Source organism: Myotis lucifugus, unplaced genomic scaffold (genome assembly GCF_000147115.1).
Source record: "Myotis lucifugus unplaced genomic scaffold, Myoluc2.0 scaffold_136, whole genome shotgun sequence".
In the NCBI taxonomy this organism is placed as follows: domain Eukaryota; kingdom Metazoa; phylum Chordata; class Mammalia; order Chiroptera; family Vespertilionidae; genus Myotis; species Myotis lucifugus.
In genome coordinates this window covers 2,865,018-2,888,840 of record NW_005871184.1, presented here as the reverse complement: position 1 = coordinate 2,888,840, position 23,823 = coordinate 2,865,018, and the positions used below count along the sequence as shown (strand labels likewise).

Genomic DNA, 23,823 nt, shown 5'->3' with positions numbered 1-23,823 from the left:
AAGGATGTTTAGAAAAGGTAGAAATGAAAGAGTGTTTGGTCATGATTGTGGGATAAGTACATAAAATAGAAGTGGAAATGATTAGACTACCTGCCTAACTAGAGCAAAGAGAGAATGCTGGAGAGAAGGGGGAATAAAATCTGATTATCACAGAACTTCGTGCCCAGTGTTGGTGATGGGAACTCTGGAAAGAGTGTGAGGAAGGTTACTCTAGCAATGATACTGTGTTCTGTGCGTGGGCCACTTGTCCATATCCCACACTCTACTCTGTGTTATAGAGAACAGTTCATTACTGGAACTTCTTTAGGCCATAATAATGTGTTTGTTTTTTAATAACAATTTGATGTTTATAAAGACTCTTCCCATGCCTTCTCTTTTCATATCTGTACAATGTAAACATAATTTATTATTTCTTGGAGGATTAATGGTATAAGCTTTGAAAATATCCCTTACCGCTTAGAAGTAATCATGTTTCTAACATCTAAAAAATATATTTTGCTTTTGATTTTTTAATTTTGGTTTCCACTAAAGTATTAGCCTTAACTTTCTTGTTTTTGTTTGTTTGTTTGTTTTGTTTGTTTTTTTTTTTTTTTTTTTTTGCCTCATAGCTTTCTTCTTATATAAAGTACCAAATTTAAGAAAAAAATCCCATAAAATACTACTGAGGGTAATGGAGTTTTAGGGATCAGTTTTCATTACATTTATTTTCCCTAATTAAGAACTATTTAAACGGAAATAGAAAGTAAAGTCTTACTGCAACCTTTTTATTAATGAGGAAAATTGGGCCATGTCTGCCACTTCCTATCTCAGCAATAATCCAGGGCACAAAATACTAAGTGCACTGGTAACTTTAGACTTGAGAGGAGAGACATTTATATTGGTAATATATCACAAGTCTTCCTTTCATATGGTCCTGCAAAATTCTTATCTCTATCCTTCTGTGATTGTTGAAATGTTTTCCTTGAGCTCTGGGAGGCGTTTCCCACTCACTGAAGGATGCTTAAACAACCCTTTTCTAAGTGGGTGTTGGGAAGGGAAGGGAAGTAAGGAATAACACCTACAAGATGTAATTTCCTCAAAAAATTAAAAATGGCACTGCCATTTGACCCAGTGATCCCATTTCTAGGAATATATCCTAAGGATCCCAGAACACCAATCAGAAAGAATTTATGTACTCCTATGTTCATAACAGTGCTATTTGCAATAGCTAAGATCTGTAAACAGTCCAAATGCCCATCAGTAGATGAGTGGGTAACAAAGCTGTGGTACATTTACACAGTGGAATACTATGCAGCTGTAAAAATGAAGAATCTCTTAGTCTTTGAGACAGCATGGAGGGCCCTGGAGAGTATTATGCCAAGCAATATAAACCAGTCAGAGAAAGACAAGTATCACATGATCTCACTTATATGTAGAATTCAATGAACAAAATAGATCCAGAGACATTAAAGTATGCAGCAGACTGACATTTCAGAGGAAGGCAGGAAGGCAGGAAGAGATTAATGAAAGAACTTATATGCATGTATGCATAACCCATGGACACAGACAATAGTGCACTGAAGGCCTGGGGAAGGGTTGGGAGTGGAATGGAAGCGGTAAAAAAGGGGCATTTGTAATACTTTCAACAATACAGATAAATTAAAAAAAGATAAGCTTTCAAAGTGACTGTTAAGCAACTTCCACTCTCCAAGAAAACCACATCTTTACCACTGTACTCAAACTCCCACATACCTCCCCCTCTTTCTCACCATCAGCTCACTTGTCCTTCACTGCAAAAATGTGAGTCTTCAGAAGCCCTCATCTTCACCCACCAGATCTCCCTAATACCCCCCTCTGTACCCATATACTAGCCTGCTTTCCCTAATGAGGATTGATAAACTCTCCGTGTTCCTATCTGAAATAATCCCTCTACTTGTGATGTGGATAGTTTCTTCTCAAGAGTTCGGAGTTGCTTGAGTAGCTTTTGAAGTTATCCCCTATCTCCACAGCAATAATCTGTCTCTACTGCATCATTCTCATTAACATTTACAAGTGTTATCATATTTCCCACTTAAAAAATCCCCCTATTTTATGCCTTCTTTCACCTGTCTGCCTATTATTTGGCTTTCCTTGGTAGCAACATTTCTCAAAATAATTAATGTCTACTCCAGGTCTCCATTTCTTCACCTCTCATTCTTTACTGGGCTCCCTGATGTCCACTGTAATACTCTTGTCAAGATCACCCAGCACCTCCATCTTGCCAAATTCATCGGGTCCATTCTTAGTTCTGATCGTATTTGAGCTTTCAGCAGCCTTTGACTCAGCTTGATATGCTTTCCTTATTGAGCCCTTCCTTCACCTGACTGTTAAGCCCGGCTTTCCTCCTACCTCACTGGCTGCTCTTCTCCAGTGTCCTCTGCCAATAACTCCTCCCATTCCTATAAAAGGTAGGGTGGCCCAGGATTTAGATCTTTTCCTTCTTCTCTATCTACACTCACACCCAAACTTGTGTGATCCTGTGGTATGTTGTAAGCATTGTTTATATGGTGATATCTCTGAAATGTAGTCTTTCTACTCTACCTTTTCACTTGGGCTTTTATTAGGCAAGTCCCACTTAAAACACCCAGAACTCCTGACTGTGGCCTTCAAGGTCCTTACCATCTGGTCCCTCCCCCACCCCCTTACCTATGCAACTCCTTTTGTTGCTATTTTACCCCCATTCCTTCAGCTGCCATCACACTTGCCTTATTATTTTCTCTTTCCCATCTCAGAGGCTTTGCACTTGCTGTTCTCTTGCCTGGAATGTTCTTTGCCTAGATCAGTGTCAGCATTTTGAAAAACCCTAACTTAACTCTGGTGCCATGTCACATATAGAAATTTTTTGATATTTGCAATCATAGTAAAACAAAGATTTATATTTTTGATATTTATTTTATATATTGAAATGCCATTTAACAAAGAAAAATCAACCAAAAAAATGAGTTCGCGTGTCACCTCTGACACGCGTGTCATAGGTTCGCCATCACTGGCCTAGATCTTTGCATGGCTTGTCCCCTGACTCCAGCATCAAATGTATTTCTTCAGCACCCTTTCCTGACCACCCTACCTAAAGTACCCTTTTACTGGTTTTATGTCTTTTTTTTCTTAGCATTTATCACAACTTCAAATCATATTTTATTTCTCCCCTGCTGGAATATGAATCCAAGCAGGACATGTGATTAGTTGATCCTTAAAACTGTATTCCTAGGGCTTAGATCAGTGCCTGGCCCCTTCTAGACTCTCGACACATGGTTATTGAGTGAGTGAATCAATAAAGGAATTGTGTTATATGTAAGTCATGTGATTATACCTTCAATATTTTTTAATCCAATGTACAGAGAAATGTTTAATAGAATGGTTAAACATGATAGGAAAATGGCTGTAGCTAGGTCCTCTTGCATATAAAGGAATTCCCTCGAGTGATCTGTGAACTGTTTCTTCTTGTCCCCTCTTCTGGAAATAAGCTGTGTTTTCTTGACTCTTCCCATGCAGCTGAAGAACAAGTTCATGAAAAAACTGCCCCGTGATGCAGAAGCCTCCAACGTGCTTGTCGGGGAGGTCGACTTCTTGGATTCGCCTTTCGTTGCCTTTGTTCGGCTGCAGCAGGCAGTCATGCTGGGTGCCCTGACTGAGGTCCCTGTGCCCACCAGGTGAGCTGATCCCTGACCTGCTGGGGCCTACAGTGTGGTTATAGGAAAACCTCCCCTTTCAGGCTAGAGAATCAATAGACGGAGGATACATCCAGAGAGAGCATATTGGAAAGATTTAATATGAAATAATGGTTTAATCTGACTTTCATACCGTCATATGACTAGGCACTTATATAGTACTAATCATAATAGCAAAACAATTTCTTGGACCATGTACTGGTTTTCTTCTTGTGGATTAGTCTACTTAATCCTCACAATAATATTTTTTAAGTATAAACTGTAGGTGTACGGATTTAAAACTGAGTCTGAAAATTTAAGTAACTTGTCCAAACTCATACAGATGATAATTGGTTCAGAGGTCAGAGTTGTTTTCATTTGTTCTATTTTTTATCAGAAAATTAATAGTGTGTGTGTATATGTGTGTATATACATATACACAGACATGTAAAAATTATAAAGCTGTACCCTTAAATTTGCACACTTTACTGTTATGAATTATGTTGCATAAATTTTTATTTTAAAAAGATGCATATTATTGTTATTATAATCATGTATTTAATATACTGCACGGTATCTTCAAACTCATCCTGTTTATTTCCCTCTGCAACTGTTCTAATAGAGTTAGGAAGCTTGACTTAAGGAATGCAATAGGTGAATAGGAATTAATGCTTCTCTTAAACTTGTGCTGATAAGAGTTTGAAGAGAAGCTTGTAATCTTCAAATTGATGTCTGAAAATTATCACATGAATAGCAACTTTTCAGTGTGTGTGTGTGTGTGTGTGTGTGTGTGTGTGTGTTTGCGTGTGTGCTTTTCCTGGGCCCCAGCGCAAGGACAGGTGACATGTCTCTTCTTTAGGTTTCCCAGGTGAGCAGGAAGGGCTATGGATCCTCCTCAGTGATCTCAGATGGTCTGAGCATGATCCACGGACAATGACTAGGGGCTCAAGGTTGGTTTTGAACCAAGTTGACAGGAAAATTAGGAGAACATTCCTTTTACAGCCTCCCAATGCATAAATCACAGGACATTCTTTCTCATCATACAGATATTTTTTTTCTCATTTTTATATTTCTTAGACGCTTCAAATGGGAATAATACCTGAAATTAGTAGGCAATCATTGGACAAATAGCTGAGGAAAGGAGATGACCATTGCTTATTCAATTAATGGGATTATCATGATTTGTGCTTTCTGTAACTTAGCTTTTGGCTTGAAAACACACCAGCAGAGCCTTAAAGTTCTATCAGAGCAATCACCTGGCAAAAGCTGGCTGACTCAGACTATGGCCGAAGGCCAGCTCGCGTGTCCCTATGGTTTTATTTATGTATTTTTGGACAAACTTTACTGGAGCTCAAAAGAAAAAAAAAGCCAAGAAGTGTTAAGTTGCTCTTGCTTTTTCATTTCTGTTATTTTTCTTTAAAAGCTACAAATAAAAAATATTTCCAAAGGCTTTTTATTTAACAGTAGTATGAGTTTATGGAGCAGCAAATTGTGACCATTTTTGTGTTCTTCTTATCATCTGCTCCTGCCTGTCTCGTTCTTTTTCTCTGTAGTGGAGCGTGGCAGGAGTCTAGAGGTGAAATACAGCATCATTTGAATGAACAAAAGGAGCCCAGCAATTCAAGGGAATGTAATTCAATAATGGCATCAAACTATTTCAGGGCAATAATCTGAACAGTCCTAGCATGTTAACATTTTTCCAGGAAATAGATTTATTCATTTGCTATCCCCTGAACCAGTGCAAGCTAGAGTCACAGAATAGGGAGTCTCATTAGCTTTTGGTGTGTATGAGTAATGTGGGGCCACTGACAAAGGCTGCATCCTGTGAAACCCAATCAAGGTAATCCCACGAGGAATGTGGCAGTCATGTGTGGGACCGCCTCTGCACCAGCCACGTGCTCTCACACGCACGCCACCCTGTTGTACTGCAGGGAGACCCAGAAAGTCTGGTGTGGGGCACATCTTGTAATGATCATTTTCCCATTTGAAGAAAATTTATGCTCTTATGCTTATTATTTTTATTACTGTGCACCTTTTAGGAAGTGTAACTCTAAGAGTTTCCTTGTGTGGAGTTCACCAGTTATTTGGTTGATCTATTTTAGCTTTCTGGTTGTAGCTGGACTACTACCAGCTGAGTGATGTGATCTACTTAGGGGCCCTTCTTGCCATCCATGTAAAAGCAAACAAACTTTTTTTTTAGTTTTGGTCACTTGGTTGTATACGTTTACGATTTTGCTAGCATATTGCACACACTTTGCTCGCTGTCATCTTTATTCATAGAGGCTGCTCCTCACTCACATTCATGGGCTCTGTGGGGGATAACTATTATTATTCCCATTTTATAGTTGAAAGACAGAGGCAAAAGGAAGATCCACTGTCAATGCTAGAAATTGGGCTGCAGATTTCTGACTCTAAGGCTAGGGTTTTAGGGAGAATCTAAGGAGATATCTAGAATGGACTGAAATAAAATACTTTAGGGTGTTCCCCTGAAGAATAATAAAAGCCCTTCAGCAGTTTGTCCTTTTCTGACCTTGATTTTCATATCTAAGGCAAATTCAGTGAGTTGTACCCCCTAGAATGTTTACCTCTTTAGTTTCACTGTAAGTCAATATATATTTTATGTTATAAATTATTAATCACCTAAAAAAAGTAGTTTATACTTAATTGTTAAAAACCATAAAATATCCTATTAGAGGTCTTGGGATGGAGGTCCCACTAGTTCAATTCTGTCTAGTCCAACAACCCAATTGCTACTGCTGTTTACATGAGTCATGTGGTTGGTGAGGTTAGTTTGTGGTCCTCATGAGTCTATTGTGGAAGCTACAGTGCAGCCACATTTTCCAAAGCTGCTACATATGAATAATGGGTTATTTGGTTCACTGTTGTTTTGAGAGAAGGGAGTAAAGGATTGGTAAAAGCTGAGTTTATTCTAGAAATAGCTCTGATATATCAGGAAGGAGGGGGTGCACATCCTTTTTAAAAAGATTGAGTGGTTTAGGAAGGCTGGCTCTTTTTCTGATATTATGCTCTGTTTCTGGCTATAATTATTTTGTGAATGTGAGTGTAGTCCATTGGTTCCGGACACAGATCATCTGGCACTTGTTTTTGTTGTGGAAAATGCTACAGGCATCCTCCTCCCCAGGCACAATGAGTTATAGGAAAACGCTCACAGGAGTAGAAGTGCCTCGTGAAGATCCAGAGATGACGAGGCACAGTTAAAAATGCGAACTATGACTTATTTCTCGTTATGAGTGAATCAAAATAACTCAGTAACATAAATTAATCTTTCCCCCCAAGCTGTCAACGTGAGCTGTGCCCTTCCAGCCACACAAATGTGATGTTTACTTGAATTTGTTAATAAAGAAAAAAGCTTCTGGTTAAAAATAACATCTGTCCATTGACAAAAACCAGCTTGGGTCATGAAAGGAGTTTTCAGTACATTATAAAAGCTGAGCTTGGCAAGATGTGCTTCTATCATAAAAGTTGTAACAGCTTTCACTTCTTTGAGGTTAAAGGGGAGAGAACATGTTTCAAGCAGAAGGAACTTGAACTTGATGAGTGGCTCTGTTTTTTTTTTTTAAATCTTTCATCCCCATTTTGACAATACAACCCAAATTAGACACTTCTGAAGGGTCTCATTCCTGCAGAGGAAATTCTCAGCCTGAGGGATATTTTCTGCTACTGATAGATGGTCAGATTTTCTCTTTTTCTCTATAGCATTTGAAGGGGATAGATTTACTGATTATTCCTGACTGGAGTAATGTGAAAATTTAAATGATATACAACATGTTATTTCTATTTAGCACTTGGTGACTTTTCATACACTGAGTGGCCAGATTATTCTGACCACCTGACGTTTGTAGGCAAATTAACTATAATTTCGCGCTGAAGTTGCTAGAGGGCCAGACCATTATAAGTAGGGAAGCAGCTTGTTTACCACGACAGTAGAAGTGATTTTTTTCTGAAGATATGGGTAAACAACACAATTTAACAGCCTTTGAACATGGGATATATATTATGAGTGGCCAGATTATTATGACCACCCCATCAGTGCTTCGTTGGGCCACCTTTTGCCTTCAATACTGCGACGATTCTTCTTGGCATTGACTCCACGAGATGTTGAAAGGTGATGCGAGGAATCTGACACCATGCCTGATGAATAGCACTGTCCAGTTCTGTGAGATTTGATGGTTGTGGAACCAGCTGCCTGATAGCTCTTTTAACTTCATCCCACAAATGCTCAATTCGATTGAGATCTGGTGATTGTGGGGCCACCTAAGCAAGGTAGTCTCCCTCATGTTCTTGAAACCACTCCTACACAATACGAGCACCATGGCATGGCGCATTGTCTTGTTGGAAGAAGCCATCTCCATTGGGATATGCCATCAACATGATAGGATGAACCTGATCAGCAATGATACTTAGGTATGTTGTGCTATTCAAACATTGTTCCACATGAATTAAAGAGCCCAAATCATGCCAGGAAAACATGCCCCAAACCATAACACTGCCCCCACCAGCGTGAAGGGTTGTACTCATGCATGTGGGGTGCATGCTTTCATGCTGTTTCTGCCAAATTCTCACTCTGCCATCTGCATGATGCAACTGGAAACGTGATTCATCGGACCACATGACTTTTTTCCAATGCTCGACTGTACAATCCTTGTATTCCTGTGTGAATTGGAGAAGTTTTACCTTGGTAACTGCAGAGAGCAAAGGTATTCAAACAGGTCTTCGGCTTCCATATCCCATACAATGCAGTGTACGGCTAATTTGCCTACAAACGTCAGGTGGTCATAATAATCTGGCCACTCATGTTCAAATATATCCCACATTCAAAGGCTGTTAAATCACGTTGTTTACCCATATCTTCAGAAAAAAACCACTTCTATTGTCGTGGTAAACAAGCTGCTTCCCTATTTATAATGGTCTGGCCCTCTAGCAACTTCAGCGCGAAATTATAGCTAATTTGCCTACAAACGTCAGGTGGTCATAATAATCTGGCCACTCAGTGTATATATGTAAGATATATATATATACACACACACACACACACACACACACACACACACATATGTAAGTTATGTAAAATATTGCCTAAGAAAGAGGAATTGTACCTTTATATATAATTTACTGATTTTATTAAAACATTATAATACTCAGATATTGGGTTTTGCTATGGTACATATTATATTCACCTTTGGTCTGCTACTTCCATTTATTCTTTGGTGCTATTTAGCAGAGACTAGAGTAAATAATTATAAGAAACCTGAAACACTAAATTGAAAGAACATATGTACCCCTGTATTCATTGCAGCATTTACAACAGCCAAGAGTTGGAAGCAGCCCAAGTCCTCTCAGTAGATGAGTGGATTAAAAGGCTGTGGTATATCTATACAATGGAATACTACTCAGCCATAAAAAAAGAAGGAAATCTTACCTTTTGTGACAGCATGGCTGGACCTGGAGAGTATATGCTAAATAAAATAGCCAGTCAGAAAAAAATAAATACTGTATGATTTCACTTATATGTAATGAACAAAATAAACTAACAAAATAGAAACAGACTCATAGATACAGAAAACATGTGGACAGCTGTCAAAGGGGAAGTGTGTTGGGGGCTGGGTGAAAAAGGGAAGGGATTAAGAAAAATAACAAACCTCATAGACACAGACAATAGTGTGGTGATTACCAGAGGGAATGGGGGCTAGGGGAAGTAGAAGAGGCTAAAAAAAGGGGGATAAATGGTGATGGATGGGGACTTGACTGTGGGTGGTTAATACAATACAATATACAGATGATGTTGCCATATAGTCAACCTGAAAACTCCTGTGTCAGTTAATAAATGTGTATTTCCACAATGTGTATTTGTAAACTATAATCATAATGGAGATGCTAGGGAGAGGCAAAAAGAGGTTCAGAGTGGTTCTGGAAAAGTTAAAGATATTATGAATTACAGAAAAACTAATATTTAGATACATGGAAATAATAAAAAATGGCAAGGAAAAAGACATTATTTAAAAATATATTAAGTAGAAGATTCAGATGTCCATTTTCTCCTGTTACAGTGCACCTGCCCCCTTTTGCCTAAAACTATGCCCTGATGGTCCTGCCTGACAGCTGGCCATTGGTAGGGGAATACAGTTGGGAAATGTGACCAGTGCTATAGGTGTTTCTTAATTTGTATTTGTATTTTGCCTTAGTGGTTAAATATTTTCTGCATGTGTTGCACTCAAATCAGTGATCAGTCCCTTTAGAAAAATAAATTTCACTGTCATAAAGGAACACTGTATAATACTGTATGTAGGGGTATATAAGGTAAGCCCAGCTTCAAAGGAAGAAAAGTTCTAGTCTCAATTGAACTTCAGTGTTAGAAGAACTAAAATCCAATTCTAGTAACGGCTTCCTTCATACTTGCACAGACTTTTGGGCCTGCTGTTTGCTGTGGCTCTTGCATCCACTATGATAACACTTGAAAGTGAGCATGTCACTCATCCACATCTACACAATGGAATACTACACCGCTATAAAAAAGAAGGAACTCTTACCATTTGCAACAGCATGGATGGAACTGGAGAGCATTATGCTAAGCGAAATAAGCCAGTGGGAGAAAGATAAATATCACATGATCTCTCATATGTGGGATATAATGATCAACATAATTTGATGAACAAGAATAGATCCAGAGACAAATGGTAGGGGTGAGGGGGGGTTAGAGAGCAACCAAAGGACTTGTATGCATGCATATTAGCATAACCAATGGACACAGACACTGGGGCGATGGGAGCTTGCCTGGGGTGGGAATGGCTGGAGGGGGGGTCAATTGGGGAAAAAGGAGACATATGTAAAACTTTAGACAATAAACAAACAAAAAAATTAAAATAAATAAATAAATAAATAAATAAATAAATAAGAAAGTGAGCATGCTGCCTGACTACAGAACTGGTTGCTAAGCACATAAGTGCTGAATGACTTTATGGTTATTCTGAGATAAACTCTGAGTATTCATACTTACAGATACTTTTACATTCTTTATTTCTGTTTTTTTCTTCTTTGGATTGAATTTTATAATGAAAAAGAGGAATTACATCTTCAAGGACAGTTTGGAATAAACCCTAACACATTCAAGAGTACTTGCTGTCAATCCCTTTTTATTTAGAGTGAGGTATATAAATAAATAAGTAAAAAATAAAATTTAACTAAGCCAAATCCTCAGTCATTCCTGGTCCCCTAAAGTTTTACCTAAGATTCCTTGCTCCCAGCTAAATATCCACAGCACCTTTCCCCAGAGTGATCTATGAGAGTCATTGTTGAATAGCCTTTCTCTATGGAATCATAAGCCTGGTGTATAGGTTGGGCAGGTAATATTGGGCAGAATTGTGTGCTGAAAATAACAAAAGGTTGGACGGCCTGTCTGCTCTCTCTCATATACCAGGCACAGTCTTTGGGCTCATCCATTAACTTTCTTGAGCCTGGGTTTCTTCACCATTAACCAGGACTAGGATACCTGTTCTTATTGCAAAGGGTTGTATGGAATTTAAATGAGGTGATGAATGTGAAGTGCTTTGCAGACTTTAAAAAGCTGTGCAAATATATGATGTGATCATTTTAATTGTCCTCATTATTTCTGTGTTGGGTAAGACATGATCATAAACAAGACAGATTTATCTGATGTTGCCTTTAGTATATATTTTTCATTCATTTACATATCAGGTTCCTCCTCCCTAGTCAAAACATATAGCTTTGCTCTTGTCATCAATGAGGGATTTTTCCCACCATGATAAGAGGTGAACCTAAATGGGGATAAGCTTATTATTGCAAGTTTCAGGACCTACTCACTGTGGAGCAATGCTTGTGCATTATCAAGAAAAGAAGTTTGGAAAGGAAAATGAGGTTACCCACCAAAAAATACACAACACACCTCACACAAAATCTTAACTGTGAATGATGCTCTTTTTCTTTTCTTTTCTTTTTTTCCATAGTTTTCTTTCTTTACTGTCAGCATGTGGCTTACTTGTAGAAGAGTTGTCACTTCTGAGTAGAAACATTTCTTAAGCCTGGAGAAGGTCATATGTCATTGCCCAAATTGGGTAAGGGAAAGTCAGAGAAACCAGAAGATGTACTGAGTCTTTCTAGTTATTGTGTTTAATGGTTTTCACTAAAGATTCTGCAATTCAGTAGAAGTGGAGAGAAAAGAAAGTTTAGAAAAGAAAGATTGAATGACTCAAAAAATGGAACCTTTCCTTGTCAACGAAGAAGCTTCTCAGGTTTCCATGCTAAATTCTCCATTGCCTCCAAAGAAACTAAACAATGAGTTTTGTTTCACTGTAGTTGAAAGAGTATCTGTCATATGCCAGGAATATTACATTTGTTTAAAGATGAATTCTAGACCTAACCTTTTCATGAGCAAGGATAAACGTGTCTCAGTTTTATGTATTTTGAGTTTGATGATACATGTGTTATAGCCTTTGCTTCTTTCCTCTTCCACTAGGTTCTTATTCATTCTCCTAGGTCCTAAGGGGAAAGGCAAGTCCTACCATGAGATTGGCAGAGCCATTGCCACCTTGATGTCTGACGAGGTAGGAAATCGGGAAGATGACGATCTGCGAAAGTCTTACTTGTGTGTTTTCATTCTGTGATTTGGCTGTCACTGTAAGTTAATACAGTGACTTGAACTTCTTAAAAAATACGTAACCTACATCAGTTTTAAGAATGGAAAATGTGCCCTGGACAGGTGGCTCAGATGGTTGGAGCATCACTGTGTACACCAAAATGTGGTGGGTTCACTTCCTGATCAGGGCACATACCCAGGTTGTGGGTTTGATCCCCAGTCAGGTGGAGGCAACTGATCGATGTTTCTCTCTCACATTGATGTTTCTTTCTCTCCCAATTCCCTGCTCTAAAATCAGTAAAAATAAATACAATACAATACACACACACAAATAATGAAAAATGTTTATAAAATAAAGGAAAATATATTTATCCCAATATGAAATTTACATTTTGAAAACTGTGGATGTAAGCTTATTTGCCATGAAGCTCATTATAAAGAAGGCTGACAACCTATATCCTTCTAATTAAATGATGTACATTCAGCAAGTTCTTTCTTTGGATATTTGCATAAAAGGCATGGAGCATTTGCTGCCTTGGATGGTTTAGTTGTTGCCTCAATAACTGGATAAGCATATAGACACTCCCTGCATTCCAGAATGTACATAATTCTTTTTGCCAGTTCCATTTTTCTCACCTAGCTGATGATCCTAAAGTCCCTTACACATATCCTAAGTCTTTTGAAGCTAGACAGATGATCGCCTACACTTAAAACCCTTTGGTTTAGGTGTTGCCAATATAGCTCAGATTTTCTTTTTTTAAAAAAAGCTAACATTATTTTTGTGTTTGAAAGCTGAAGTGTTTTGCTCTTAACCTGATCTTAATACTCAGTTTGATCTTTTCCTTCTTGGATTATCAGCAGTGGTTTGTCCCGGTAGTTTTTATTTCAGGGAATGACTCTTCAGTGTATTTCTCCAAATCATTTTAATTTGGTTTCCATAGCAACTATATCAATAATGGTACATACCAGTGGGAGAAAATAGGCAATATTATTTTACAGTATTGATAGAAAAAAAACATATAAAAGAAACATCCATTTGTTTCTCATGCCTCTCCCTATATTATTTGGGTTTATTACTGAAATATTTTGGGGCAAGCTGAATAACCGGAAAAATGAGAGTGTGGTTATAGTAATATTAAAGTGGATTATGGGTTATATTCTTTAGGCTGGGCATGTGAGGCATGTGGAGAGTTGTTGGATCAGCATACCTCTTCTTCTTCTTCTTCAGGTGTTCCATGACATTGCTTATAAAGCAAAAGACAGGCAGGACCTGATCGCTGGCATTGATGAGTTCCTAGATGAAGTCATTGTCCTTCCCCCTGGGGAATGGGATCCAACGATCAGGATAGAGCCTCCTAAGAGTCTTCCATCGTCCGACAAAAGGTAAATTATCAAGCAGTTGGGGGTGTTAAACTTTGAGAAAGAGATTATGTTTGGCAAAGGAAATGGAGTCAGGCTACTGCCCTAATATTTTTAGGTTCCCATTTAACTTGATGTATTATGTCATTTCAAGTTAATCCCATATGTGCCTTGGTTTGACATTTCATTGACATTGTAAAATGAATGTCATATGTTGTGATGTGCTTTGGTGATTACAAAGTAGAACAGTATGGAGTTTCCTCAAAAAACTAAAAATGGAACTCCCATTTGACCCAGTGATCCCACTTCTAGGAATATATCCCTAGAAACACTAATTAGAAAGGATATATGCACCCTTATGTTCATAGCAGCACAATTCACCATAGCTAAGATTTGGAAACAGCCTAAGTGCCCATCAGTAGATGAGTGGATTAAAAAACTGTGGTACATCTATACAATGGAATACGACGCTGCGTTAAAAAAGAAGGAGTTCTTACCATTTGCAATAGCATGGATGGAACTGGAGAGCATTATGCTAAGTGAAATAAGCCAGTCAGAGAAAGATAAATATCACATGATCTCACTCATTTATGGAATATAATGAACAACATAAACTGATGAACAAAAACAGATCCAGAGACAGAGAAGCATCGATCAGACCGTCAAACCTCAGAGGGAAGATAGGGGAGGGTGGGGGTAAGGAGGAGAGATCAACCAAAGAACTTACATGCAAGCATATAGGCCTAACCAATGGACACAGACAACAGGGGGGTGAGGGCATGAGTGGGGGGTTGGGGGGTAATGTGGGGATAAGGACACATATGTAATAACTTAATAAAAATTAAAACAAACAAAAAAAACAAAACAAAGTAGAGATATATTATGATATTGGAATATATCACAGAGCCTCTTTGGGGATGTTCTGGGAACTCCTTGTGCATGTGGGAAGATTAGTTTACTCAAAATGACGTCCTGTAGATATAAGAGGTTAAGAAATTGGGTGAGATGATTGAGGAGATGCCATTTTCTGGAAACCTGTTACTTTCCAAGTGAAATGGTTTCCCTCTTATCCAATATACAATTTGTTCAACTTTTCTATTCCTCCAGTCATTTGTGTTGGCTCTAAATATAACACTTTCAGAACTGTCTGTGAGGATGGCAGAAGGAAATAAGGATCCTTCTCCCAAAGGGTTTTCAGCTCATCTCTTCATTAGCTGGTGCAGATAAGTACAATAAACTAATATTCCCTTGGGCTCTGTTGTCTTAGAAAGAACATGTACTCAGGTGGAGAGAATGTTCAGATGAATGGGGACACACCCCATGAAGGCGGCCATGGAGGAGGAGGAGGACATGGGGACAGTGAAGAATTGCAGAAAACTGGACGGTAACTGAAGGGTTCTTTTGTCATTCACGATGAGGTTCTCCTTGGATCTAAATTTCCCTTCATCTTTCTATCAGCATTTTATTCACTGTTTGCACATTCATTCAGCCAACAGATATTTATAGTTACCTAACAGTCACAGCCACTGGGGATGCAGCAGTGAACTGAACAAAACTCCTTATCCTTATGGGTCTTACTTTGTAGTGGTGGAGACAGACAGTGAGCAAATCAAGGAATGTGGTGATGCTTTTATGTGGGGAATCAAAGGAGAAGTAGGGAGTTTGCCTTGTGAGAAAGGTGTTTTAGATAGGGTGGCCAGCGAGGGCCTTAAAGAGAATTGTAGTGTTTGAGGAAAGTCCTGAGGGAGGTGGGAGATAGACCATGTAGACGTGGGGTTGGAAGAGGGGACAGCAGAGCACCTGGCATGTGCTAGGCTGGCACTGTGGCTGGTGTGACTGGAGTGGAGTGAGGGAGTGGGTGTGAGAGACAAAAAAGAGAGGTTCTGGGTAGAGTGTATGGCAGGAAGAATGTGTAATGTGCCAATCTTACACATGTGGCTTTCATGATTCCATCTCTTCCCTGTACACTTACTCAAAAGGGGGTAACATGTTATAGAAATACATGAGTAACTCACAGGTCCTGTTTTCCAGAGAGGGCAGTTGGGGAATCGGGTTTCCCAGATTGCTTTGGGCTAAATCTCTTTTCATGACAGTTCTCCCTCCTCCACTGCTAGGTTCTCCATTTCATTTTGGGTTAAGTAAAATTTCAAGTTGGGTACTCATTTTATGAAAATATGTCTTTTAAAAAACACTACAGACTGAGATGTCATTCTTCCGTATTTCACCTTTGCTAAATGCACCGAGTGTCTGCAGTTTGCCTGGCCCTGTTCATACTAACATGTGAGATTTGGCTGGGAGGGTGAGTTGACTGATGCATAAGTCAGCTGACCTGCTAACATTTGCGGTGGGAGTCAGCAGGCAATGCTGTTCTACCACATACCTGCATGGCTTCCTTGAATCTGAAACATCTTCAGATTCTTACCCCAAAGTCACATGATTGGGAGACCCCTTCTGGCCACCATCATATTTCAACCATTGCTCCTCTCTCATCTAATAATCCTGTTCCCCACTTAATTTCTTCCTTGATTTTTAGCACCATGCATTTTACATATTTTGTCTCCTCCATACAGAAAGTAAACTTCATGAGAGTGGGTATTTTCTTTTCTTTTCCGTATCATTCACTTTTATATTTCCAGCACCTGGATTAGTTCTGGGTATATCACAGATGCTCAATAAGCATTTGTGGAATGAGGAATGAATGAATGAATGAATGAGTGAATGAGGCTGGAAAGGAAGCCATGGCAAGATTATAAAGGTCCTTGTATGATCTGCTCGCATGTTTGGATGATTTTCTTCAGATGGTGAGAAGTTTTAATTTAGCTCAACAATTCACTCTCATCTAAAGACCAACTGTCTGGTCTTTAGGGAATGTGACACCTAATTTGGTGACTGAAAAAGGGGAAGATAGAAGAAAATTTATTCTGCCACAGTTTTCTGGTTTTATCTTAAGTGATTAAATAGTACCTTGTTCCTTCAAGCACACGTTAAGTACACATTCTTTGTGGTTTAATAAGTTATCTCTTGCTTAATTTGATGGTAATTTATGTTACATCGTCACATGTTTGCTCTCTCCTTACCCAGGTTCTGTGGTGGACTAATTAAGGACATAAAGAGGAAAGCACCATTTTTTGCCAGTGATTTTTATGACGCTTTAAATATTCAGGCTCTATCAGCAATTCTCTTCATTTATCTGGCGACTGTAACTAATGCGATCACGTTTGGAGGACTGCTTGGGGATGCCACTGACAACATGCAGGTGGGTTGGGTTTGGGGGAAGACACAAATAGTACAGCCCAGATTGCCGTCCTCACCCTACAGCTCCGTTAGTAGCAGATGGCCTTTCAGTTACTCAGCGTGATTTTCCTTTTTTTGCTGGATGCTGCGTTTTACTTTGCTTCTGGCCTGCTGCTGTATTTCCAACATTTTAGTAATTATAAAAATAGCTTGATGAAATCTGGCTTGAGTCACAAGTGGAGAAAAGAAGGGAAGGAAATGAGGATATACAGTTCTATTTGGGCAAAAGCATATCAGCTGCTTTAATTTGATGCAGGGCACAAGGTTTACATCTTCTACTACCTTGAATGTATGGACCATTTTGTTAAACTTGATGACCGCACTCTTTCCAGAAATACATGGTCATCTTCATTGTACACCCGAGCCAACAGAATCATCAACTGAGGGATTTACTCAAGAGTGGATTTGCTTATCTGTTAGTGGAACTCAGCATTAAGAAATACAAGATAAGAGTTGTTTCTCTTATTCCTGAATCTACTCCTTAAGCTGTAAAAACTCTGAATTGATTTATTTTGTCTGAACCACAATACTTTGGTGACTTAGCAGGTGGCATTTGCCTTCCTTTTGAACCAGTAATACCTAATGTTTTAGTGATAGGAAAGATACTTCAGATTCTCTTAGTCAATCAGAAAAATATGTACAAAACTACTTTTATTTCATCCAGTCATTAAGAAAAAAAGTAGGCATTGTGGGAGATACTGGACACAGCGTAGTGAGTGAAGGTGATAGTCTTATGTAAAGAAGCCCTTTTCTGTCCTTCTCTTTTACGACTTATTACTGTTTAACCTATGTGACATTCCTCAGTGCTGCCAGCCAACTTATTAAAAAAAAAATACAGCTGATTCCAAATGATTGCTTTTCTTCCACTTCTATTTTCTTCCCTGGGCACATTTATGTTTTAGATTCTGCCTAAACACAAAAATAAGAAGGAGACTATCTTCATTGCTCCAAGTAAAAAAGGAGAATCTATTTTAAACAAGTGTATTTAGTTTCTTGAGAGTATATTTTATCTCTTACTGCTCATTTATTGCTGCATAGCATATTATCCCAAAGCGTAGGGGCTTGAAACAACCATTTAATCTCTCATAGTTTGGGTGGTTGATGGACTCGGGTAGTTCTCTCTTTGGTCCTCATACACTTGCAAGATGGCAGCTGAGGTTGGAGTCATCTGAAGGCTTCTTGACTCACAGGCCCAGTGCCCAGGCTGGATGTCTGCAGGAGCTGGGACTGAGGACTCTCCACATGACCTTACCACGTGGCTCGCATGGGCTTCCTCACAGCTGGGGCCATGACGACTCCTGAGAGGCCACGTTCTGTTGGAAAGGGGCAGTTGCCACTCATCTCTGCTTCTTTCCACATGAAAATATACTCAGTATGATTTCATTTTCTGATTTTCAAAGAGAGGTTGAAATTTAAAGTTCTTATGTGAAATCTGGTGATTTAAAAATACTGGTACCTGATTGACATTTTTAAAATATATTTTTATTGATTTCAGAGATGAGAGAGAGAGAGAGAGAATGAATGAATCATCAATGATGAGAGAGAATCATTGATTGGCTGCCTCCTGCTGGAGATCAAGTCTGCAACCCAGCATGTGCCCTGACTCAAACTGAACCACAACCTAATGGTTCATAATTTGATGCTCAACCACTGAGCCATGCCAGCCAGGCCTGATTGACACTTTAAAAATAACACTGTGCTGGCCAGAGAGCACTTGTCTGTGTGTTCCCAATGGTAGGCCTGCGGCACGAGGAGTAGGCAGTGTGGCAGTAGCAGAGAAAGTATATGAAGAAGGCGTGCTCCTCTTTTTTCCTTTCATAAGATAGAAATGAAAATTTGAAGTTAGAGCAGTGATGTCGTAGGAGACTTTTGATAAAATTTAACTGTATTCAAATGGGATAGGTACTCTTCATCCAAATGAGAGCATTGTGATAACGAAAACATAAACTTCAAGGAAATAGGTAGAAAAAAAGGAGATGTGATTTTGAGAGTAGCAAGAACAAAATCACCTTGTCTTTCAGAATATAGAGATTTTTTGTGCATATTTAAAAAATATTTTTCAATTACAGTTTACATTCAGGTTATTTTGTATTAGTTTCAGGTGTACAGCATAGTGGTTAGACAATTGTATACTTTACACAGTGGTTCCCCAATATTTCAAGTACCCACCTGATACTGTACATAGTTATTATGAGATTATTTACTATATTCCCTTATGCTGCACTATCTCTGTGACTGTTTTGAAATTACCAATCTGTAGTTTTTAATCCCTTCACCCTTTTCACCCAGTCCCCCAGCCATGCTCCCCTCTGGCAATCATCAGTCTGATGATCTCTGAGTCTGTTTCTATTTTGCTTGTTTATTTTTTGTGCAGATATTGTTTCAACACTTTTATATTCACGAATGTTCTTCTTATTGACATCCTTTGTGTTGATTATTGCCTTAAATTTTTTAAAAATCATTTAAATTTTTTTAAAATTACAGTTTAAACTATGTAATTACATTGGTTTTCAGTGTACAGCCCAGTGATTAGACATTGCATAACTTACTAAGTTATCATCCCGATAAATTTTGTACCCACCTAACACCATACATAGTTATTAGAATATTATTGACCATATTCCCTATGCTTATTGTTTTTTTAAAAAATCAACTGAATTGAACTCTTTAGCTTTAGAGCACTGTATCTGAGATGTGACATCTGTTAGTCTATTGTCCACCCTCCTAGGTGAGTTAAGTTCTATATGAGTGAGTTCTGGGAAAATAAAGGATTCTGTTGTATAACATGAAATGAGTATTCTCCTCTGTGATAAATTACACAGCAAAAGCCTTGCTGGTGGTGTAAGCTGTTTTCTGGGTTCTGAAGACTTTAGGAGAAACATAAATACTTTCCATGGTCAGGATGTTAAAAATGACCATTTGCTGGGTGTTACTCCTGGGAGTTGACGTCATTCAAAGTATCTAATTAGCAAAAGAACTACAATTTGACACTTCTGGAAGTCACAGTGGGTGGCAGAAACACTGAAAAAGTGGGCTAGAAAATTAATGATTGTTAATATATATTTGTTGAACTGAATAGTCTGTTATTAATTTCTTTTGGTTGAACTACTGCTATTAGTAAGTGAATACACAGATCTAAGCACTGGGTTTATAAACCTAAAACATCTGTGTAAATAGAAATTAAGTAGTACATGCACACGTATACCCAACTCAATGGTTATATAGTGATTTTACATATCCTAATATTTTAATATGAAAAAATTTACATGTAGTAATCATATTAGGTTTTCTTATAATGATAGATGATTATATATATGTATGTATATGTGTGTATATATGTGTATTTATATGTTTATATGTATACACACATATATAATATCAACAGATATATGGATATCAGTAATTATCGATATATACGATACATATATATGTGTGTGTATATATATGTGCACACACACACATATGTATGTTGATTTGATCTCTGTTAAGGACCAAGGAGTGAGGTGACCTGAGATGCTGAGAGGACTCGGCACTGAGAGGGTATGAGCTATAGCATGCAAAAGAGCTGATGCTCCGGCAGTGGGAGTCTTGACTTGGCATCAGGACAACAAAGTGTTCTGTGGATTTGGTGCTAAGGCCCAGGTCATTTCACAAGTCTATGGCAGAGGTTGATTCATTCCTTTGAAAATATTTACTTAATGTCTACTGTGTGCCAGACACTATTTTAAGTGCTGGGGAAACAGATAAGTGACCAAAATAGATAAGACTCCTCTTCTGACAGCATTTACAGTCTGGGGTGTTGATAGAGCTATCTGTTTCTCTGCCCCCAGGAGATAACCATAGTGGTGTGTAGAGGGCTCATTTAAGGGGGGAGGTCCTCTGGCTCTATTTGACCTTCTAAACCAGCAGTTCTCAACCTGTGGGTCGCGACCCCTTTGGCGGTCAAACAACCCTTTCACAGGGGTCGCCCAAGACCATCCTGCATATCAGATATTTACATTACGATTCATAACAGTAGCAACATTACAGTTATGAAGTAGCAACGAAAATAATTTTATGGTTGGGTCACAACATGAGGAACTGTATTTAAAGGGCCAGAAGGTTGAGAACCACTGCGAGTCTAAACAGTAGATCAATACTAAGCAGCAAAGCATTGACACAGCCTGAAATAATCTTCAATTATATCACATGTCTTTATAAATGTGGCAGTGGGTTATTCTCAAATGTACAAGCAGCTGAAATGAGTCAACTGAAAACAGTGTCCTTGCTTTTAAAGGCAGACAGCTTAGAGATGGTTCACATAGGGCCTTTATTGTCAGGCTACAAATAGACACGGGCGCTGGGTAGAAACATGTTGTAAAAACACAGATGAGTCACTGCATTGCTGTTGTTTAAGCACACTCTTCCGCCAGCTTCAGTGCAGGAGGTCTTGCCTACTCAAAGATAGGAATTCACATCGAAGCATTTATTTCATAGATGAAATATGTGTGTATATAATAATCCCATGTATATAATAAGGTATATATATATTTAATAATTTACATGATATATATGATAATGTCCCCATCTATTTGTATACACACACACACACACACACACACACACAAACACACACACTTCACTAGAAGCAGGTATGGATAGTCTTATGGATCATTTTCCATGGACCTGTGTTCAAAATAAGACAGTTGAAGCTATGATGGCTCCCAGTATAACCAATTTATAATGGCCACATAGATGACTGTACGATTTCCCCAACATGGCACTTTGTGAGGCCTCTGTGGCTTCCAGGGTGAGTATTCACAGCTTGCTTATTAATAAGCATGGGCGAGGTTTAGCTTGGGCTTCCGGGACTTCTTCATCAAGAGTTGACCTTACATTCATCTAGGATCCAGCCCAGGCTGGTACTGTTTTCTGTTCTTAGAGTTTAATAAGAGCATGACCTTTCTGAGATCTATGAATTGTGCTGACACTTGTTATATTCGTATGACTCTTACCTTTTTCAGTAAGTCCCACCGTAATAACACTCAGGCCCCCTGCCATGCTGTGTGAATTAAACAAGGGCTTTTCAGCTTCACCATCCTGAAAATTTGTCCTCCCCACAATTGAGTTCTGTGATCATCCATGTCAGTTTGCTGCATTATATTTACATTCTTGGTTGCCAAGCAAGTATACTGTTCTATCCATTTAGATACTTTTAATTAAATCGTTAAACGTTGACTTAACAAATATTTATGGATAGTTTAGTCTTTGGGCAGGATACTGATATAGAGAACATTTTTTGATACTTCATGGCAAGTTTTTGTGTTATTTAAAAGTTGTTTAGCTTTGCCCTAACCGGTTTGGCTCAGTGGATAGAGCATCGGCCTGTGGACTCAAGGCTCCCAGGTTCGATTCCGGTCAAGGGCATGTACCTCAGTTGTGGGCACATCTCCAGTGGGGAGTGTGCAGGAGGCAGCTGATCCATGTTTCTCTCTCATGGATGTTTCTGATTCTCTCTATCCCTCTCCCTTCCTCTCTGTGTAAAATCAATAAGATATATTTTTTAAAAAGTTGTTTAGCTTTATGAAACAAAGAAAAGTATTTTAACTTAAATCTACATTGTTAATTGTGAATGACTGAGCATAGTTTAGAGTGAAGAAATGAAGAAAGCCATTTTAATTTTTTCAAGAGTAAATATAACCCTATATTCACAACCTTATAGCAAAAGAATACAGTAAGATTTTTAGAATTCTGTGAATTTTGTGGTATTTATGGACCCCAACCGAGCACATTTTAAGGGAATTTGTCTCATAATAAGGAACATTTATAGCTGGCATCTCCAAATTTGAGGCTTTATTTTAACATACTGCTGTGCTAAGAATACTTAATCAATCTGCTTAAGTTGGAAATATATCATTTCTTATTCACATGACAGACCTCGATGAGATAGACATTTCTTTATGAAGCTGATCGTGTGCAATTTATAACAGCAAGGTTAAAGCCAATTGGTAATTGCTTCACTATAGTGAGGGTTGTCTAGTAATTTCAACTTACCTAAATGTTGCACTTTGGTACCAAAATCCATTTCTTCCTGGAAGTGGAAATGTGAGATGACATGTTGGTTCCTTGAACTAGTCTTCCAGACTAGGGAGGTAGTCAGAGCTGTTTGAGTAAGCAAAGTAAATGTTCCTGACAAAGTAAGGGGCTCTGCATTGTTCAGCTGCCTCCAAGGTCTGCTGGCCATTCCTTCTTCCAGAAAGAACTTTAAATCATTTGCTTCACTTCAGGTGCAGATTCTGAATTAAATCTGTTTGATTACAGTTAAGTCAGTTATGCCCGGTTGGTGTGGTTCAGTGGTTAAGCATTGACCTGTGAACCAGGAGGTCACAGTTTGATTCCCAGTCAGGGCACATACCTGTGTTGTGGGCTCAATCCCCAGTGGGGTGTGTGCAGGAAGCAGCCAATCAATGATTCTCTCTCATCATTGATGTTTCTATCTCCCCCTCTTCCTTCCTCTCTGAAATGTGTGTGTGTGTGTGTGTGTGTGTGTGTGTGTGTGTGTATATATATATATATATACTAGAGGCCTGGTGCATGAAAATTTATGCACGGGAGGGGGGTTCGCTCAGCCCGGCCTGCCCCTTCTCACAGTCCGGGAGCCCTCAGGGGCAGGAGGTGACCTGGCAATCAGGGGAAGGCAATGCCCCATCACACCTCTGCTGCTGCCACTGCCAGCAGCGCAAGCCTTGGCCAGCCCTGATTACCTGAGCCTTGGGCTTGCCCTGGGTGGCTGGGGGGCTGAGGGGACTGGGGGACTCTGGAGGCAGGCACGCAGAGTGGCTGGGCCTGGTCTTGCCACGTACCTGCCAACCTGGCGGGGCTGAGGGGACTGGGCACCACCATCTTTTGAGGATG

At 39.0% G+C, this 23,823-nt stretch overlaps 1 protein-coding gene across 1 annotated transcript in view; it reads left to right on the top strand.

Annotated features, from left to right (window-relative positions):
- Positions 1-23,823, top strand: part of SLC4A4 (solute carrier family 4 member 4) — a 329,830-nt gene that overhangs the window by 228,113 nt on the left and 77,894 nt on the right. Inside the window, exons 8-12 of the mRNA XM_006094401.3 lie at positions 3,511-3,668; positions 12,157-12,244; positions 13,505-13,659; positions 14,903-15,019; positions 16,717-16,891. Of these exons, the coding sequence (XP_006094463.1) occupies positions 3,511-3,668; positions 12,157-12,244; positions 13,505-13,659; positions 14,903-15,019; positions 16,717-16,891 (693 nt within the window). The remainder of the gene's footprint in view (positions 1-3,510; positions 3,669-12,156; positions 12,245-13,504; positions 13,660-14,902; positions 15,020-16,716; positions 16,892-23,823) is intronic.